Below are 18,951 nucleotides of genomic sequence, written 5' to 3' on the forward strand. Positions count from 1 at the left end.
ACTTTTGCGCAGCTTACTTACGCCTTGGTCTCCTCTTCGGCCTCGACCTTTTCCAGCCGCAAGTCGTTGAGGACCATGTACCTGCTCAATGAGATCCATCCATAGCGGAACCAGACCATCTGGCTCTTGTGCGCCGTGGTCATTGCGCTCCACGCCGTGGCCCAACCGCCCTTTGCGCCCAGCTCGCTGAGGAACACGAGCGCCGTCGGGTGGTAGTTGTCGTCTTCCTCGTCCTCGTCATCGCTTTCGTCGTCCTCCTTCTTTGGCTTCTTGGGCGGTTTCGGGGGGTTGCTGCCGGCCGTGGTTGCCCAGGAGAAGAGCGTGGGGATGGCGTCGAGGAAGTTGGTGTACTTGCGCGCAAAGGGGACCGAGGTCAGGGTGTAGAGATCGACGGGGGAGGGCCAGCGCGGGTTGGTAGAAAGGGCAGCGATAAAGGCGCGGGCACCGTGGTATAGTGAGATGTGGTTCGGGTGGGAAGAGACGCCGGTCGAGTCAAAGGTGATGAGGACGTCAATGTTGGCGTCGGGTTCCTCGCCAGCGGCTCGCTGGCGGGCGAGCTGCGGCGCAAAGGCGCGGCCGAGGAGGGTAGAGATCTTGGTCTTGTCCCAAACGTTTGTCATGGAGTCTTGAAAGTCGCTGGAGGTGCCGGGAGGCGGTCAGATTAGCTCGTCCAGGGTCTGGAGTGGAGTTGAGGGGCAGTGGGTTAGGAGGGGGAATTGCTCACGGGCTGTCAATGACGAAGACGTCGTGTTCTTGCTGCAGACCGAGCTTCATGCCGCTCTTGATCAGCTCCTTCTTGCGAGTCTCGCCCAAGCCGTCGGCGTTGCCTATACAGTTGCCCCTCTTGTCAGCCATGGCGTCCTTTTGCCCCTGCAACAATATCCCCAAGAAGTTTGCTGACCTGAACTCAAACACAGAATCTTGACGTGATTGCCTGTATCCGGTTTGGTGAGGGCCAAAACTGTTGGCGCAAAGAACATGGCTTCATCATCCGGGTGTGCAATCAAGAGACAGATGCGTTTGTTCTCCAGGGTTGGGAGTCTCGGCGTGATCAGCGGGACCAGGTATATATACAATGCAGGCGCAACAGCCACCAGCAAGGCGCCGAGGAGCATTATCCAGCCCATTGTCAACTACAATTGTCGCAAATTCCAACACCGGGCCGCTCTGGTATACGATATCGTTTCGTCGGTGAGGAGGTTTCGAGTTCCCCAAGGTGGGGTTATTTTCGGGAGGAGTATTTCGAGGATGCGGTGTGGCGTGTGTCGGCGAGTCGCAGCCTCGCGCAGAAAGATGACGGGTCCGAAGAGGTCGCAAAAGGTGTATGCTGAGAAGGAAGAGTTCTCAGAGAAACCCAAGAGAGTCGCAAAGCAGCACTAGATACGCGATGGAGGTCACGAGGCAAGCAGCATCGCGCGGGAAAGAAGAGCTGAAGCGTGAGATGCCACCTTGCGATTTTGGGGGACCCTGGTCTAATCTCGGAGGAGCTTCTTAGCGACAACGGGTGGTGGTGGTGGTGGTGGCTGTCAATGGTGGTGTGGGTGGTCGCAAATAGCGGGAGACGATCGGCTGGGAAATTGGATGAGCTGGGGCCCGGACGATTCGGTGCCTCGCTCACTCACGCTGCCTCCCGTCACCACCTCAGTTCGGTCATTCTGTCGCAACTGGCGCGCCATCTGCGCCGTCGGTGTGTGGTCGCACCCGTTCCCTTCCCGAAAATGCAGGCGGTGACAGATCCTCGCGGAACGGGGCCCTGACAACACTAAATCCGCCCTGAGGGGCGAGCGACGCCTGGCAATTGGCCCTCCGGAGCAATGTGTCAGGCGACAGGGCATGGCCGCATGGGTTCGTTTGGTCACTGGACCGATGTCCTGCAGCAGGGGCCAGGGGAGCTTTCTACCTTTTATTTTCCAGGTGCAGGACTTCCCTGACAGCTGGTGAGCTCCAGCTACTATACCTTATGGGCTGACGGCGGGACAAGGAACTGTCAAACTGTAAACTTTGTCTTTGTCAGCCAACCTAAGCAGCTCAGCACGCGACCAGACGAAGACATCCGACGACAACATACCTTGCAGCTGCCACTTGGCTGCATCTCACAGACGGAGAGACCTCTGTATTGGCATCGCCGAAGCTTGAGGTGTTCTGAGCGGATTGGCAAAGGACGGCGAGGGAAAAGTCTCAACCACGGCTCATCGAGTGTTCACTCGCAACCTCAAACATGGCCAAAAAGGGGACCAAGGAAAAGAGGGTGAAGGATCCTAAAGGCATCCCCCTTGCCCAGCCTGATCGGTCAGCTCCCAGCGAAGCCACTTTGCTGCAGATGGCTCAAGACCGTGGTCTTTTCAAGCAGGCCGACAAGGACCCGCGGAATAAGAATTTACCCAAGGGTGCTGTCCGAATTGACAGGCCGGGTAGCGAGGATAGTGACGATGATGAGGACGACGAAGAGGCCTTGTTGTCTCCCTTGATGGAGCGCATCATGGACACACTGCTCTGGACTGTAAGTCTTGCCATGGTACACGGCACCCTCGACGTACTCGTCCAGAATCAGTATGCCAAGGAGATCGAATGGCCCAATGTCTTCAGCCGTACCCTCATTGCGTTGATGGGTGAGTTTCAAGTCGGCCCCCTTCATTCTGCTCCTTTGCTGATGACGACGGTGGGCGGTAGTGCTCTTCTTTCTTTTCTATAATCTCCATGCTTTCCCATCCAGCCCAAACCTTATCCCGGGACTGCCGGCTCGTTACCAGCATGCCATTCGACAGGCCATCTTCTTCGTGGCCGGTGTGTGGGCTGGATGCCATCTGATTTACATCACCAACAAGTTCAGTTATCTGTATATCATGAAACAGGCGCCAACTCTGGGATGTGTATGGATTTGGTCGGTCTTGGAGCTTGACCTTCCCGTGGCGGTCGCCAGCCTGGCGGTGGCAGGTGCTTATTTGCTGCAAGGAGGGTATTCCATTAAATAGGCGGTTCACGACTCGTTATTTGGACCTCGACCGCTGGGTAGACTGCGAACTGGCCCGCCGGTGGTGTCCTCGATTCGTCAACTCGCTTGGAAGCTGTTGCGAGGGACTGGATAATCGGCGCGACCTAACGGGATCGGCCAACGGTGAATCTGGACCGTGGCTGAGTCGACTCCGATGCAGCAGACGATAGACGAGGTCCTCCAGCTGATGGATCTGGGCTCTCTGCTCAGATATTTGATTCTCCATACGAATAAAGCTCTCTTCAGCCTTGGCTTCCGTCCACGTCGTCCTCGATTCCAAATCTCGAATCCGACTGCGACAAATGATCAGTAATAGCGACCAACAACTCGTCAGCAAAAGTATCTTACGAAGAAATCATGCTCATTTGCGTGAACTGCACTCTTGCCGTCAATGCTTCTCTCTGGCGGACCAGCTCCAACGTTTTGGTCCGGACCGGCAGCCAAGCCATGGCAACATTGGTCGTGAAGCTCCAACTCTTGGGCACGAGAGTCCATTTACCCTGGTTCTCTGCGTCTTGGCCCGCAGCCTTAGTCTCGGCCTCGGCTAGCAGTTCCAGGATCCGTTTCTCCAGCTTAATCAAATCGTCCATCACAAAGGCGTACATCTGATATTCAGGTTGGCGAGAATGGGGACCTCCCGATCTTTCACCGGCTGTGCGAACAAGATCTGATAGCCACGTGGATTCCGTTTTGAACCATGAAAGCGAGGCCTTGACCCGGAAATACTCGTCGTCGCTGTTGCGCAGATATGTGATTCTAACGTACACTGCTGCGACAATAGCAACAACAAATGTGAGGATTCCGGCGACATTGGCCGCGATGGACAGAGGGCTGTCCTGCTGCGACGTCTGGTCCATCGGGATGGTCCAGAGAATGACGTTTGCGGCTCTGTTTCGGTGACGCCAAGTTTGCGAGAGAGAATTGTGACGAGGCTCGCACGCAGTCAATGTTTGACTTGCTCCCACGGACCCGACAGCAAAGGTCCGAAGGGAGCTTGGGAAGGAGCTTCCATGTGAAGAGAAGTTTCTAGGTGCCAGGTGAAAGGTACCTACCCCTGTGCCCTGGGGCACCCGTCGCTAAGATTTAGCGCCGTTCTTGGCTTCCCGTAGTGGGGCCGTAATTCACCTCGCTCCGGCCCCGCGTAATCTCGAATTGTCGACGACAGACTCCCGATGTTGCAGTTGATGTCCTCCGAGTTTCCGAAATGACGAGAATTCTCTATATCACTGCAGTTATGTGTGCGGTCTTTATATGCTCTCTTCCGGTTGTTGTCTCTAGATTTGACGATGCCAGTCACCTCATACACCGACGAATGTCTGGGCCAGATCTTAAGACTGGAATTCTTCATCTTTTGGTGTTGGTAAGGTAGGACCAAACAACGGCGGAACACAATTCCAAACATGAGGATCAGGCGAATCGTCCAGTAAAACGGTTCGTCTATTTGACTTGTTTCCAGAGCGCAGAACCTGTGGTGCTCTCGGGGTGTTGAACTTTGCTCACCGGAACAATGATCCTGTCGATTATCGGAGAAAGCCCTCGCGGAAAGAGCCCTCTTTATATTGATGAGTCGCTGCTTCCTCAGGATCAGTTGTGAAATACCAGAAATATTCTGACCGCCCTCGGTTGACCTATTATGGACGAAGGGACACACTGAATTCCCTACCCTCCTACCCTCCTACCCGGATTTCTTCCACCCTTCTTCTACTTTTTCTCTTCCCCATCCAACCAACCTTTCCAGCCTCCAATCCCAGCTATATCAACCAAACAAGCCCACCAACGAAGGTATTCCCAACTCTTCCCTAGTTACCGATCAAAGCTTCATTCTAACTAAGAATTCCAGCATCATCATCCACAATGTCTTCGCCCTACACCATCCCATACAAGGCCACCGCCTCGACCTTTGTGCCGGGCGCCGCCGCCCACCCCCCAGCGCCCCAAGATCATGCCGCAGCGAATATGCGGACGGTTCTGCAGCCGGCGGTCGCCGGACAGCCTCTTGCTGCTGACACTAGTCACAGCAATGCCCCGGTGGCCGTGGGTGGCGCCCCTCGGGATGCCATCCCGGCGAAGTTCTCGTCGGCGGTTGAGGCCGCTGCTGGCGGTGGCATTGCCATCGCCGCCCCGGGTGGCCTCCGGGGTGTTAGTGGCCCAGCTTCGGCTGGTGCTGCTAACAGCAGCGGCCAGAGTGGCCATTGTGGTGAAGCTGTGCCCACCACCAGCACTGTGAGTCTCCTCCCTTTTATATCCTTCTTGCTATCCCCCAATCAGTAACTGGACGGGAGAGAACAACCACAATGGCTCTTTCTTCATGTCCTCATTTCATCTCATGTTGAGTTACTGATCCTGCTTTACTGATCTGGCGCCGCCTGGGAGCTCTCCAATATCTATATAAAGCCCCCTTCTCTCCCCTTTGATTCTGACTTCTTTCTTCCTCCAGACCACCACCACCACTCCCCTTGGCACTGACGGTTGTGAAGAAATGGAGCAGCAGCTCCAGACTACTCAGGCTGAGATTGCTCGGCTGAAGGCTGAGAATGCTCAGCTCAAGGCAGACAGTGCAAGAACCAAGGCCGAGAATGGGAAGTTGAGGGAGGCCATTGGCACCGCTGGTCTTGCCTTTGACGAGAACGAGGGGCTCCGGGCCGTGATTCTGCGACTTGAGAAGGTGGCGTCGCACAAAGTCATCCAGAACGAGAACTTGTTCCAGCAGATGGCAGACATCCAAGGCCAGGCTCTGGCTCTGAACCAAGATCGAGACAGGCTTCGGACTAAGAACCGCCTTCTTCGAGCTGAGCTTCGCCAGGCCATCAGGACACTGCTTGGTCTCCATAGCGAGAACATGGAGCTGAAGGACAAGGAAAAGGACGCCACTATGGGTGCCCAGATCCTCACCGACATGCTCGCTGCCGTATACAACAAGATCGTTGACGACGCCCCGGACATCATGCCTACTCTTTCGGAGCGTGTGCAGAAGACCATTGAGCATGTCTACGAGAATTGGAAGGAGGAGCAGTTTCTACAGGTATTCCACCCCGAGCAAGCGATGCAGACGACCTCTCCCTATGACATCGTACCTCGGCACACCCCGGTTCCTTCTCGTGGCGGTATCGAGTTCATCCCTCTTGAAGGCAACGAGGAAGATGAAGGTACCCCTAACGCCGTATCTGGTACCTCGACAGTCGTGCCCCCTGCACCGCAGCCGCAACAGCCGGTGCAGCATCAGCCCCCTCCCCATATTCCCAATCACAACATTGCCAATCCGCACGCCACTGGCTTTATACCCGGTCAGACCAACATCTTCAGGCTGATCATCGACTCCCCTGGTCAACAGTTGTATGAGAACAACATTCCCCATGTCGACAGTCCTCACACGCCTACCACCGGTGGCCCTGCCCCTCCTAATGGCGGTACTGTCAGCCTCTCCGACAACCTTTACGATCCTGATACTCCCACCCTTCATGGCGCTTCTAACGCCGTTGACGGTCGCGAGGATCCCCGCGATGGCATTACCATGACCAACGACGAACCCGAAGGTCACGAGGATCTTCAGACTCCCCAGACTCCACAAACTCCCACTCCTCTTCGGCACCATGGAGCGAATGTTCTTGGAACACCGGATGCTTGAGTGTGTCCACTGAGCTGAGTTTTCTCGATATCTTCCGATCAGGTGAGTCCTTGATGCCAATGTCTTTGATGCTTGACTTCTTTTACTGACTGATTGTTCAGGCAAGAGCAGCCACGAATCCCATGAGCGCATTGATTATGTCCACTCGCACTTGTGCATGCTTGGCAGCAAGGCGTTACGATAAGTCAAAAGAGCTTTCTTAGCGCATTCGAGCTTTACGACAGTTCACTTTGGGCTTCTTAGAGGTTCTGGTTGCTTTCGAAAGAATTTAGACTTCAAAGTGGACTCTAGATTTCCTTGGAGTCTTGATCCCGGCTGATATTGGCCTTTCCGCAATCACTGCTCTTTGGTCACGACGTGGCAACAACAACAATCAAGTTGGCATACGAACTCTCCTTTTCTGTGGGATGACATTCGACTTATGCCATTAAGCATTCATAATTCTTTCTTCATCGGTTACGGCACTTCTGCTTCTCTCTTTTCTTTCGCAAGACCTGCACTTTAATACACATGACTAGCATGTGGCAGTCGTGCATCGGCTTCTTGCATGGGTAGCTAGGTTTTCTTTTCACCCCCGCCTTTAATAGACAGCATAGTTTGTCTACCGTTGGCATCGCGGGTTTGGTTTCGGAACGATTTGGTATTCAGGGCTCAGAATGGGATCATGAGGGAAAGGGATATGGCGATTGCGGCTACCAGATGGACATGCGAGGCTCACAATAGCAAGCAGGGTTAGCATACAGCAATCAGACGCCCATATCTCGTCAATGAAGTCGCTGGCATCGAGTGAATGTGTGACATGTGGTGGTCGTTGCCATTAGGCTAAGCTCTGGGCAGTGAATCTCTTGACGATAGTGTTGCTATAAAAGCTGGCCTCTCCTTCTTAAGACTGGAGTAGCCCGCTCAAACCAACCTCCAAGAGCACCACAAACCCATTGCTAGAATGACCTTACTTGATTACATCTCACATGGACGAACCACCACTACCCCCACAGCCCACAGAGCGAGAGGGCAACCCCTCGTGGGGCAGACTACGAACAGTCAGGCGAGCCCGCAACTCACCCCACGACATCCCCTGCGGCGAAGAATGCCTAGTATACCCAAAAGGTAAGACCAACCACATGCCGACCGGAATCATGGGTAAGATCGCCCGATATCTAGAACTAGACCTCGAGAGCCGACCCTCAAAGGACGACGTCTGGATGGAGAGGAAGGGGAGAAAGAGGCGTCGTGGCGGGAGACATCGGCGCTGCCCGCGGCCGAACCAGTTTCATCCAGGTGAGGAAGGAGGTTTGGAGGATGCGGAGGAGACTATGGAGGGGGAGTTGGTTGAGCCTGTTGCGCGGGAGGTAGGTGGCGCCGGCGGTTGTGGTGATGGTGGTGGTGAGGTTGGGAGAGTGTATCCTCCTGCTGCTGTGCGCGGCCAGGAGAGACCTGCTGATCGGGTGGCTGCCGTTTGGGGAGGTTGCGAGAATCCGGCTGCTGGACATGTTATCGAAGAGGCTACCCCGGTGCTTCTGTGTCCTGGACAGGCGAGGGAGGGGGAGGTGAGGCTACCTGGCGCTGCCGAGGTTCCTCGAGGTGAAGGCGCTGATCCATCTCAGAGATGGGAAGGAGGTTCCGGTCGAATTGCAACTAGTGGTCAGTGGCGGTGGTGACATATCTATCAATTAAAGAGAGTTGATATAGTTACATTATGGTTTGAGCATAATGAGGAACTCGTCTTCTTGGGGACCTTTCACGAGCCCGTGGTTCTTGGAATACCTCAGGTTGGCGAAGTAGAGTGATAGACACCACTGTGAGATCATTTCATGGTCTAGAGTGAGCGATAGAAGAATCAACGGCAAGGCTTGAGTTTCCTGGAGCTATGACTGGAAACACAGGGAAATATTCAGGCAGGCTTTTAGTCAAGGAAGATATGATAAACAGATTGACACATGATCTAAGGAGTAAGACGATCAAGATACGTACATTTCAAGCAAGGCGCAGCTAACAACACTACCACTGCGGTGCACTTGCCTTCCTCTATGTATGATGTGCCTCCTATGAACTTCTGGTGTAGTTGTCTGTCTGCCTCAAGGCGTTTTCGTTGGTCGCTCGCATATCTGATGCTGTACTCTAGGCAAGGAAGTCTTGCGAATCAACAAACTTCAATTAGCCCTTCAAGTACCTAGCGTCTGGTACTGTTCAAATAAGAACATCATGATGCCAGCGTTTCTTTTAGAAGAGACCACACTAAAGCGTCAAGCATTCAGGACCATTGAGGTAGAATTCCAGCATCGCGACACGTAAAAGACTGGAAGAGGAATTGACTCAATGCAGTTTCGACTCTGACGCCTGCCCAACACCTACCCTTAACTCGACATTCTCAAATGTTCTGAACAATAGGAATTTGAAACTCGGAAGTTTCGTTCCACGTCCCAGGCACCAGCGGCGAGTCCGCCCTCAAGTCAGCCCGCAAGGCGGCCATCGTCAGCCGCAAAACTGGGACCGCTCCGGGAAAGAACACCAAAAATCCCCCACAAAACAAGCTCCGTTCCGCACCCGCACAACGTTGCACAACCTCACTCGACTTCACTCAACGTCACCTCATCTGGCCCGGAAAAGAATAGAAGCAACATCACATCACCAGAATTTCGCCTCAATCCTCAGCAAAGACAGCCTTGCAGACAAAAGTTACCAAAGAACACCATCATCGCCATGGCATCCAACCCCGAAACCGCTCAACCTCCACCACGAACCCAACCTCAACCGCGTTCACCACCACCCGCGTTCAACCTCACCTACCCCCCCTCCCTAGAATCCTACAACATCCCCGCGGCAACTTGGCTCACCGCAAACTCCAAATCATGGGACGGCCTCGCAACAGGCGCCCTCATCTTCTCCCCCTCGACCAACAAAATCCTCCTCCTCCAGCGCGCCGCCCACGACAGCATGCCCCTACGCTGGGAGACGCCCGGCGGTGCAGCGGACCCAGAGGACGTGAGTCTGTTTGCAGCGTGCGCGCGCGAGCTGTGGGAGGAGGCTGGGCTCAAGGCCGTGGAGATTGTGAGAATCGTAAGCGAGGGGGAGGGGAAGGACCCAGGGAGCGTGTTTACGAATCGGACTGGGACGAGGGTGTTTTGTCGGTTTGCGTTTGAGGTTACGGTGAGGGATGATGGTGATGGGGGGAGAGGGGTGGAGGAGATGGTGAGAATCGATCCGGAGGAGCATTGTGATTTTGTGTGGGCTTCTGAGGAGGAGGTAAGGAGGGAGAGGGTTGGGGAGAGGGAGATCCCGATTACGAATGGGCAGATGGCGAGGTTGATTCTTGATGGGTTCCGGAGGAGGAGAGAGGAGGTCTAGAGGGTTCATGGTTGGTGAGGAGTTGTCGAGCACAGAATGGTCGGTTGTCCTTTATGTCAACGAGGACGAGGAACTATAGAGATAGATGAGGCTCTTGGGGCAATATCAGAAAGAATCGACACCATTACGAAGTTAGTATTGCTCCGGCATAGAGTACAGGATATCATTGCGTGAGACGAAGGAGACAACCATAATGAGGATTTCATCAATGAAAGACACTCGAGTGTGCATACCGTTTGGATACTCAAATGCATTCCCATAAGCCAATATGGCGTTCTTGCCTTCGTGATGGATTACTCGCTCTCATGTACTCTGCCAATCATCGCCTTGATACATCCGTAATCCCTAGGGATCTAATAATCAAGACATAACACCAAAGCCGAACCCACCCATACATCCTTTATGCTCACAACACCATGACTCTCAGTTCAGGGTACCGCTCAGTAGCCCGCCCCTGCCGGAGTCCAAGGCCCTTCACGATAGATATGGTGCCGACGGCCACTGTCGCCATAAGAAACAACAATCTTGTGCTTCATAGCCCCGGTGAGTGTCAGCCGCTGGTCAACATGGAATACTTTATAGAGGGCACTCAGAAAGAGAAAAGAGAAGTTCTCCAAAGAAGCGCAGCGTACTGAAAGTTTCCTTCATCGGCGTTCAACCATTCCATAAGGCTGAGTAGAGATAGCTTCACCATGGCTGCCAGACCGCGCATCTGGCGCACTTCAGCCTGGCAAGGGGACAAATAGCTTCTGGGTGTAAGATAGCTTTACTTGGATGGACTGTGAAGAGCCCAGAGGTATGAAGTGGCAGCTGGTATACTCGATATCTCGATAAACAGTGTCGGCTGACATACGAGGATATGATAGTGAAAGGCGGGGGTTCAGAAGTCACCACGGCCTTCTTCATGTCAAACATGGATACATGAGCGTCAGCTGACGCCCCAACGACACCCTTATGTTTACGAAAGGTCGCAACGTGGCGGCTGAATCCTTTCTGGGTCTTGCGAACAATCGGAGCTTTTGCCATAATTGCCAGGCCAATCAGCGCAAACCGCTCCCAAGATGATGGGTTGAGGAATTCAGTAAGCAATTACAGGAGCGATCGCCAATAAGCTGCTGCCTACCTTGAGTGCTAAGAATTGCTCTCCCCATCTTGCAAAGTTGACTCTGATCCTACCCGTAAGATCATCAACTTTTGAAATATCAAAAGAAGCCCGCGATGCTCCCAAACCTGGGCATGATCGTCGGCCCATGGTGTTTCTATGAAGTGCTGATCTTCGGGCGAGAGATGCCGGCGCCAGGGCGGAGCCGAAGCGAGACAGCGTTTTGCTGCGTGCAATGGGCCGAGGGATCACTACTGCGGCCCGACGCCGGCGGTAGATTGAGGCGCAGAATTCGCAACATCGGCGATTCAGGTACCAAAGTGCATGCATCTGCAAGCCTGCACGTTCGAGAGGAAGGACTTGACAAACTTGGCAGATGCCCTGTTCGACTCAGGGGTAGTTCGTGGGCTGGGTGCACTCCAGGGTCAAAGCGAGCAAGGTAAAGCGAAGCAAAGGCTTTGGGGCTTTGAGGCCTCTGCCGATCTAATGAATGCATCTTGTTTGAACGTGGAGCAACAATAGTTTGGCGGCAATTTGAATTCCCTAGTAGGGCGTTCCGCTGGAGGCGATGACTTGTCAATATCATGCCGAACGCGATAGCGGCTTGGTTGCTCGACTTGATTCAAGGTGCTTAGGACCGTAGCCTGGTAGCAGCGTACCGCGTCAAACGAGCTTCAGACATGACTTGATGGAGCTCAGAAGCCTCAAAGTGCGAACACCAAGCGGGCACACCGGTCATGCCGGAGCTCCGGGAGCACGGGTCTAGACCTCTGCAGACAGCCCACTAAGAGCCTTACACGGCCCGGACAGCGACCGTGGCGGATTTACTTCGTCATTTGCGGCTCAGGCTCGGTGGTGCAGAACTGTCGTGATAGCGTGGAGCGTAGTGTACAGGTAGTAGTGTCGTCGTTGTTGAGGCCAGCTCCATAGCTCCTGAGCTTCAGAGGTGGAAATGGCGCTACTACGATGATCGGCAATGCCCGACGCATACCATCATCAGGGCTGCCCAAGCCGTTGTCCTCCTCCACCCTGTAGCAGCGTAGGGGAAAATTAGCACAGTTAGTCAGGTTCCTAGCGCAGGGTCCCAATGATTGAGGCGGAATCATTGCCAAGGGGGGTCTCGAAGAGATGGAATCTATTGCTGACAGAGGTTGATTCCATGGCGTAGATCTGACAGAAACGAGCAACGGATGACACGAATGAGGCGAGCGCAAAAGTGAGTGGCCTTTGGCGTTGCCGTTTTGGGGAAGCCGGCAAGGAAACAGAGCTGAGTCTCGAACTTGAGCAATGAGGGGTCGTTGGGCGGTGAGTCCCAACATCCCCAGTCGGAGGCAGAACCGGAGAGGAAAGATGATCCGTGGAGTGGAAATAGTCTGGATTATTCGTCTGTAGGTTTTCGTAGACTGTACTCCGTATCTGTACCTGCAATGTGGATGTGGTGGGATGGTTGGTGAGGCTGCTCATTGGGCTCCGCTGAAGTTGGTTATTGGCATGCCGGGGTTTGAAAAGCCATGATCGGCGCGCCTACATCCAAGACACCCCGCGAAGGAGAAGGAGAGCGAACTACTGAAGAACGACGTGGGGTCTGCAAAGCTTTGATGGCTCATGATGCCGAAAAAAAAACCAAAAAAAAACCAGGGACTTTGTGGATCTATGAGGCACAGTAGTGAGTATCCACGGTCTCTTGATGCTGGTCTCAGTTTCGTCCAAGGACTGGACTCCATCACAATACCTATCTCAGGCTCCAGTCCTTTCGTGATGAGGCTTGATAAGTTTGACAGGCGGCTTGGTACCTAAGCTGTGGCGAGTTGCTTCGTGGAGGCGGATGGATATCCATTCTACTAGTTCGCCTTGTGCTGGGTGACACTGACGGGAGGTGAGGCTATGGGTGATGGGATTCGCTGTTGTTGTCGTGAAGATTTGCGGTGAGCTAGTTCGGGTAGGTCGTCAGTCCCAAGATTTGGATACGACTCTGCGTGTGCCTTGATTGATAGCTGGTGACCCATGGCAATAGTACCAGCTGGATTTGTTTGTTGTTTTTGGCGACTCAGACTGTACATACTCTGTAGTCTGTACGGACCGTAACCGTACTCCATCCCCAGTAGTCTCTTACGCCCGCCCGATGGCAATATGGGACGACTCGAGCTTGACCGCCGCAATTGGACGTGGGTTGACATTGACAATGCATCGTTGCCAATTGGGGAGAAGTGAGAAATCTGATGGTGCGTTATCATCGCGGATGACAATGAATGGCAGATGACAGCAGCAGCGTCACATTGCGGCGAGCTTTCCGCGGAGTCCAATGCAGCAGGCGTCACGGATGCGGAAGTGCCAAAGTGCTTGTGGCTGCGTGGCAGGAACATCGATTGTGCCTACCTCACCTAGGTGCCCAGATTGCGAAGGTACCTTGCTTTACTGAAGGACCTGGGACTGCAGTACGCCTGAAAGTGGCAGTGACGATGCGGAAATGTGTTGCCGTGCTTCTTACCTGCTTTGCGAAGGTAGGTACAGCCGTACTGCTCCTTCTTTTCTGTTGCAACTTGAAGCTGTGGCTGATTGTTTCCTGCCTCTTTCTTGATGAAATCAATTGCGGCTGGCCGGCACTCCCGCGGGGCAGGAGCCAGATGCCGTGCAACCTACACTACAACTGCCTGCATCTACACGGTACAGTGCTGCAGGCGCATAGGTACCCACGTACCTTCCTCAAAGGTGCAGGAGGTTACGAATCCGCGACTCACGCGGCCCCACTCCCTAGCTGCTGATGACCTCAGTGGCGTCGATCCTCGATCTTGCATTCGTGGCATTGGCTGCAGCCAGCTGGACTGTGGATGCCGACTTCCCCACACCTTCCCAGTCGAGTTTTCCAATCCCCATGTGCTTCTTTCCCTTTTCGCTCATGATTCCTCGGTCATCAGTCATCAGTCAGCATTTTGTTGCTCTGCCGTTTGTCCCCCCTCCCATCGTCACTCTATTGTGTGTGTTTGGTTCCATTTAGTCCCGAAAGGCATCTGTCAGCTCACTTTTTTCTTCTGTTCTTTCACCGGCTTCGGAAGACGACCGACCGGTAATGTGGATCTTCCGGCCCTACCGAGCCCTCTGAAGTCCGTTCTCGAGGAAACGAGGGATATGGATAGACTCTACCTACCTACTACTTCACGTGGGGAGCTGAGAAAACGAACTCGAACCATGCGATGACTTCGAGTCAATTCCAAGAAGCCTCGCTCGGATCCGCGTCTGGATTCTGCTTCGGTTCACTCGCGAACCCTCAGACCCCTTGCCCGAACTCTGCTCAGCATCCTCCGCGAATGCAGTGACGCACTTTGCGTCGGCTTGTCCTTGATTTCCTCCCCGGCTTGCACAGCACGACGGCACGGCGTGGACGTCGCCCAGCTCAGCTCAACCTAGGCGGAGGCACTGGAGTGGAACACAGCTCACAATATGATCTATTCGACTCTTGCTAGCTCAACCTCGACCTTGCAGACTCATCCCCTCACACGGTTACACATGCACTTACAAGACACAAGACACCACATGCTATGCTACTTGCGGTACTCCCAACCAACTCACAACCAACTGCATGCCGCATAACCGCGCTACTGTTTCTTGTCGACCTCCAAATCTCGCGCTAGAGCCTTGTTTCGTCCATGGTCACCCAACCTGCCGCAGGCCTGCTCGCACTCACCCGCCCACCACCTCTCTAGGAAGGCTCTTGAGGCTGCTCTGTGCCTTGATCTGATGGCCTCGCCAGACTGACCCGGACACGAGACCTGCCTTACACGCGCATCTTTGGTTGACTCGCACTCTGTTGCAATGATGCGTCTGCGGTCTGTTAGGTCATAGCCAACCACTCCCTTGCGAATTCGCAAAGGTCTGTCAACCAAGTTGCGCGCAAAACACCTGTCTCGGGCGCTCTCAGGATGCTGTGGCTCTCAAGACTCTGGCCCTTGACTGGCTGCCATGTCAGACAGCTGCACCCAGCAAAAAAGGTGCCGTCATCATCTCCCTTTTTAGGGTCGTCTATCAGGCACCGGCCCGTCCTGGCGCGCTGACAAGCTTACTGTCCCTATCTCCGCCTCCCCACACTGCCGGGTGCGAATCTTCCGCTGCCTCCAACCCGGAACTACGCAAGTGTTCTCTTGGCATTTTCGTTCAACGGCCGCCATGGTAGCTGCTGTAAGGGACTCACAGTTTTCGAGCGAGCCAGCAACTCTTGATAATACGTGGGTTCGAATGTATTGCGAGAGTACGCAGAACAAAGACTGTAGCATAGCAATCCGAGCTCAATAAGAAGCTCCATCGAGGCCTCGTCGTTGGGCCCCAATCGAAGAGCCTACAGATCGCGGAGGATCGCACTTAAGCCCGCCAGGATATCCTCGATGCCCTTTTTCAACAGTCATCGTCAGCCCTGCAATTTTCACCGCCCGCAACTCACTGGCCAGTTCGTGGCATACTGTTGCCCTGGGGTTTCCCATGTCGAGAAGCCAAAAGACCCTCCTTCCGCCATACGTACTCCTCTTTTCCGATTAGGCCTGCTTTGGAACAGCTTTCTTCCAAGGAACAGCGCCAGTCAAGACCTTGGACTGCACTTTCTGTGCTGCGTGGCCCCCTGTTGACACCCCAGCCACTAGGCTCAATGCAATGAGCCCTAGGTTAGCCTGGCCAGCCCGAATTCTACAGTTTGGAACACCAAAGTTGAGATGGCAGAGATTGCGTCTTAATGCGAGAGAATAGGAGATGGAGAAGGCCATGATGCAAACGGGCGTGCGAGTGAAACATGGCCGTTTGGCGCCACACGATTGGGAACTGGTGCACAGGCAAACAATCAAAGTTGCAGAGTCACAACTACTTACCTACCCTGCCTTCAACCTCTGAGCATGCGGTAATGTGTTGCGTTGCCCTTCGCCGCATCCCATCATTTCACACACACTCTTCGGACTGTCAAGTGTCAAACCTTCAGACCATCAAGCATCTCAGTGGGACGACACCCATTATTCTCGCAAGATGACTCGGACATGGCGATTTCCAAGAGAGTGTAGCGCATGACTCTCTAAAGGACCAATGAGGGTGGCGTGGGGATCTCACAGGACAGCCAGGGCACGCAGGGTTTACGGCGGTTTGGTCTTGTACTTCTTGGAAGTCTCGGCGCCGCGGCGGCCATCCATTGAAAGTCAGAGACATTTGATACTCATGCCAGGCCTCCAAGAGTCCAGCCATCCCATCAAGTCGCGTGTTTTGGCATTGCCCTACCTACAATGGCAAAGGATTCGTACCTGCGAAAACACCACACAGCGTCTCCGTGGCTCCGCAGCTGTGAATTGCGGGCCGAGTCTTGGGATATGGAATCATTGAATTTCAGCGTACGCGATATACACGGAAAAAGGGATTGCTCCGGCAATTGTCGTTCGCCGTTCGTCGGTGCCTCAGTTCTACATCTGCGAAATGGCCAGGGCAATGTTGCTCAGTAACCAACATTTGATCATTTGTCAATTGGCGGGCAAAAAGTCCGGCACGTATGCCGAAGCTCGGCAGACGGGGGGATCTGCTCATCGCCTAACTGATTTGGTGCCAGATCACGTTGATCTGTCAAAAGAGGCAGAACAGAGTTGAGACTACAACGGCACTAGGACGCAATAGACGCGCTGACACGGCACATTGAGACTTTTGGTGGCCGCGGCACGATACGTCGTGACGGCTGTGCTCGAGCTTGACCCACCGTAGTGATTACCGAAGCATTTCTTCTCATCTTCCAGAAGGATATCAACAATAACGGCCGGGGGAAAAGAGGATCGCTCTATTTTTCGACATTGAGAAGTATGTACTCGCCAACGGATGATACGGCGCATCATTGCCCGATATTGCTTGCGGCTACGCCCTTGGATCGCGGCTCATCGCATAGACCTGCCAAGGTCTTGCTTGCCAATGAGTCCCGATAGACAGCAGGCGGCAAGGCATGGTTCGACAACATCCCAGGTGTGCCCTGGGGAGCGACCAAACGGATTCGAGACTGTCACACTTGTCTGTACCGAATACGTCGTGCTTCATGTCAAATATGAGAAAGAGCCAAAGAGCTATGGGTGAAGCGGCAGACTGGAGGTAAAGATGGTATGTACATGCAAGTTGCCGATAGTTGGCATGTGTACGGAGTAGAACGCAGGCTGCTCACACATTTGTTTGTCGAATATTCGGTAGAGTCTCTCTCTCTCTTATCAAGCACCAGCCACACTGCCACGAATACAAACTCCACCAACGCCGACCACTCGCCACGCTGATCTGCATTTCTCTCTCGCATTTGGCTGGATTCCCAGTCTTCCCCGGCTATGCGCAGCCACTGCTTACTCACACAACGTAGAGGAGAAAGACATTCACTTTGACACCGTCATCACTCTCTGTTTCGCACCACTCCCTGCATCTCCAGCAAGACATGGGCAGATGCAACTCTGCAAGTGCAGGACGCCAGACAATTGGTATCCGCCGAGGCGCCAGGAAAGCCGAGCCCGGCCCAGCGCGGAGCCACAATTCAGAAGTCCCTTGCCCTTCTATTGGAAACGAGCAGCTGCGTACACTGGAAATTTGAAGAGAAAGAAAAAAAAACAAAAAACCCCAATTTCAGAGGCAGCAACCAGGGTCATACCAAGGCCTTGAATACATCATAGGTTGATCATCCGTTCACGCAAGCTCTGAGCAAGGACTTCCTGAACATCCGGCCGGCCTGCAGATGCTTGGAAGAAGACGAAGAAAGTCTGCTCCCAATTGCCCACACACTTACTGGATTGGACTGGATCGGATTGGGCTCTGCCTACTTACGGATACCTTACCTAGTTGATTCAAACCACCATACGTACCGAGGAAGGTCTGGCAGGCAATAGTTGCGCATGCCGCCAACTTTCATGGTTGCCAATGCCGTCTCTTCCATCGGTTCCGCGCTACGAATACCTCAGCTCATCCTGCGTGCCGTCCTTTTCCTGGTGTCTGTAAATAATATTCTTCTTCCTCTTACAACTACCTACACACACACGCGAGCTACCAGAGCCATCTATCGCATTGGAATTCCGCAAGCGTCCCGTCTTATCCTTCGTCTCCCGTTATACCCGAGGGCAATAGTCCACAAACCTCGACATACCTTCAGTTAGAACCTACGTAGACATTCGCTACTAATCGCCCACGCCACTCAGACGTTCAATTCCATCTCGTCCCGCCTCGTCCGCCATTGTAAGCTATGCCTATTGCCTACGTCCCCCTGCCCTGCTCTTTTACCTTATTCACTATTTTCCTTCTTCCCCTCTTCCCAAACGTCCCATCTCATTTCAACCCATAATATACCCCCCGTCGCTTCGTCTTTTCTTGCGAAGGCCAGAGCCAAACAGAAGAAGGAAAAGAAGTCCATCCGTCCTTCTTTGGCCCCCTCGTCCTGCTCCTCCCGCCCCAAATCAAGCTCGCAAGTTACCCATCCTTGGAAGAGGGGACACACAGGGCGCACACCGCACACACCGCACACCACTCACCGTGGCCGCGTCGCAGAGTCTCTTCCCCCGCCAGACAGCATCCTTGCATGCTGCTTGAGTCTACCGTCACAACCAATCCTACTATTTCGTTGGATACGCTGCGCGACAAAGCCAATTCCCACTGTTTCCATTCGGCATCCAGAACTTTGAGGTTGGGATACCGTCGCAGCAGTGAACCATCGCGACCGCTTTACCCTGCCGTACCTGGTCTTCCGGCTTGCCTGCCCACGCCTCTCCGCCTCTCACTCTCTCTCACTCTCACTCTCATATTCACACACTTCTCTTCACCGTACGTGCGCTCCGCTCAACTGTACCTCTCTTGCTGTTCGCTCGCCTTGCTGGTACTCTCTAGCTCTCGCCTACCATTTCACATCTCCATATTCCC

The 18,951-nt window shown here is 53.9% G+C and overlaps 7 protein-coding genes across 7 annotated transcripts; 5 read left to right on the plus strand and 2 right to left on the minus strand.

The window, feature by feature from the left end:
• Positions 1-17: 17 nt before the first annotated feature.
• On the minus strand, positions 18-1,127 carry CABS01_13453 (GlcNAc-PI de-N-acetylase; the record flags this gene model as incomplete). Its single annotated transcript, XM_060546796.1, has 3 exons — positions 18-636; positions 725-827; positions 902-1,127. 3 exons carry the CDS (start codon positions 1,125-1,127, stop codon positions 18-20), a joined length of 948 nt encoding a protein of 315 aa, XP_060394856.1.
• A 1,091-nt stretch (positions 1,128-2,218) lies between these two features.
• Positions 2,219-2,692, plus strand: CABS01_13454 (uncharacterized protein; the record flags this gene model as incomplete). The annotated part of the gene is made up of 1 exon (XM_060546797.1): positions 2,219-2,692. The coding sequence occupies one exon, from the start codon at positions 2,219-2,221 to the stop codon at positions 2,690-2,692; it is 474 nt and encodes a 157-aa protein (XP_060394857.1).
• A 295-nt stretch (positions 2,693-2,987) lies between these two features.
• CABS01_13455 (uncharacterized protein) lies at positions 2,988-3,849 on the minus strand (the record flags this gene model as incomplete). Its single annotated transcript, XM_060546798.1, has 2 exons — positions 2,988-3,285; positions 3,341-3,849. The coding sequence occupies 2 exons, from the start codon at positions 3,847-3,849 to the stop codon at positions 2,988-2,990; spliced, it is 807 nt and encodes a 268-aa protein (XP_060394858.1).
• Positions 3,850-4,846: 997 nt separating this feature from the next.
• Positions 4,847-6,617, plus strand: CABS01_13456 (uncharacterized protein; the record flags this gene model as incomplete). The annotated part of the gene is made up of 2 exons (XM_060546799.1): positions 4,847-5,215; positions 5,430-6,617. The coding sequence occupies 2 exons, from the start codon at positions 4,847-4,849 to the stop codon at positions 6,615-6,617; spliced, it is 1,557 nt and encodes a 518-aa protein (XP_060394859.1).
• Positions 6,618-7,585: 968 nt separating this feature from the next.
• On the plus strand, positions 7,586-8,275 carry CABS01_13457 (uncharacterized protein; the record flags this gene model as incomplete). Its single annotated transcript, XM_060546800.1, has 1 exon — positions 7,586-8,275. One exon carries the CDS (start codon positions 7,586-7,588, stop codon positions 8,273-8,275), a length of 690 nt encoding a protein of 229 aa, XP_060394860.1.
• A 1,042-nt stretch (positions 8,276-9,317) lies between these two features.
• CABS01_13458 (NUDIX domain-containing protein) lies at positions 9,318-9,962 on the plus strand (the record flags this gene model as incomplete). The annotated part of the gene is made up of 1 exon (XM_060546801.1): positions 9,318-9,962. One exon carries the CDS (start codon positions 9,318-9,320, stop codon positions 9,960-9,962), a length of 645 nt encoding a protein of 214 aa, XP_060394861.1.
• Positions 9,963-17,936: 7,974 nt separating this feature from the next.
• On the plus strand, positions 17,937-18,194 carry CABS01_13460 (uncharacterized protein; the record flags this gene model as incomplete). The annotated part of the gene is made up of 1 exon (XM_060546802.1): positions 17,937-18,194. The coding sequence occupies one exon, from the start codon at positions 17,937-17,939 to the stop codon at positions 18,192-18,194; it is 258 nt and encodes an 85-aa protein (XP_060394862.1).
• Positions 18,195-18,951: the final 757 nt, after the last annotated feature.

Source organism: Colletotrichum abscissum, assembly GCF_030869225.1.
Source record: "Colletotrichum abscissum strain IMI 504890 chromosome Unknown Scaffold_45.1, whole genome shotgun sequence".
Lineage (NCBI taxonomy): Eukaryota > Fungi > Ascomycota > Sordariomycetes > Glomerellales > Glomerellaceae > Colletotrichum > Colletotrichum abscissum.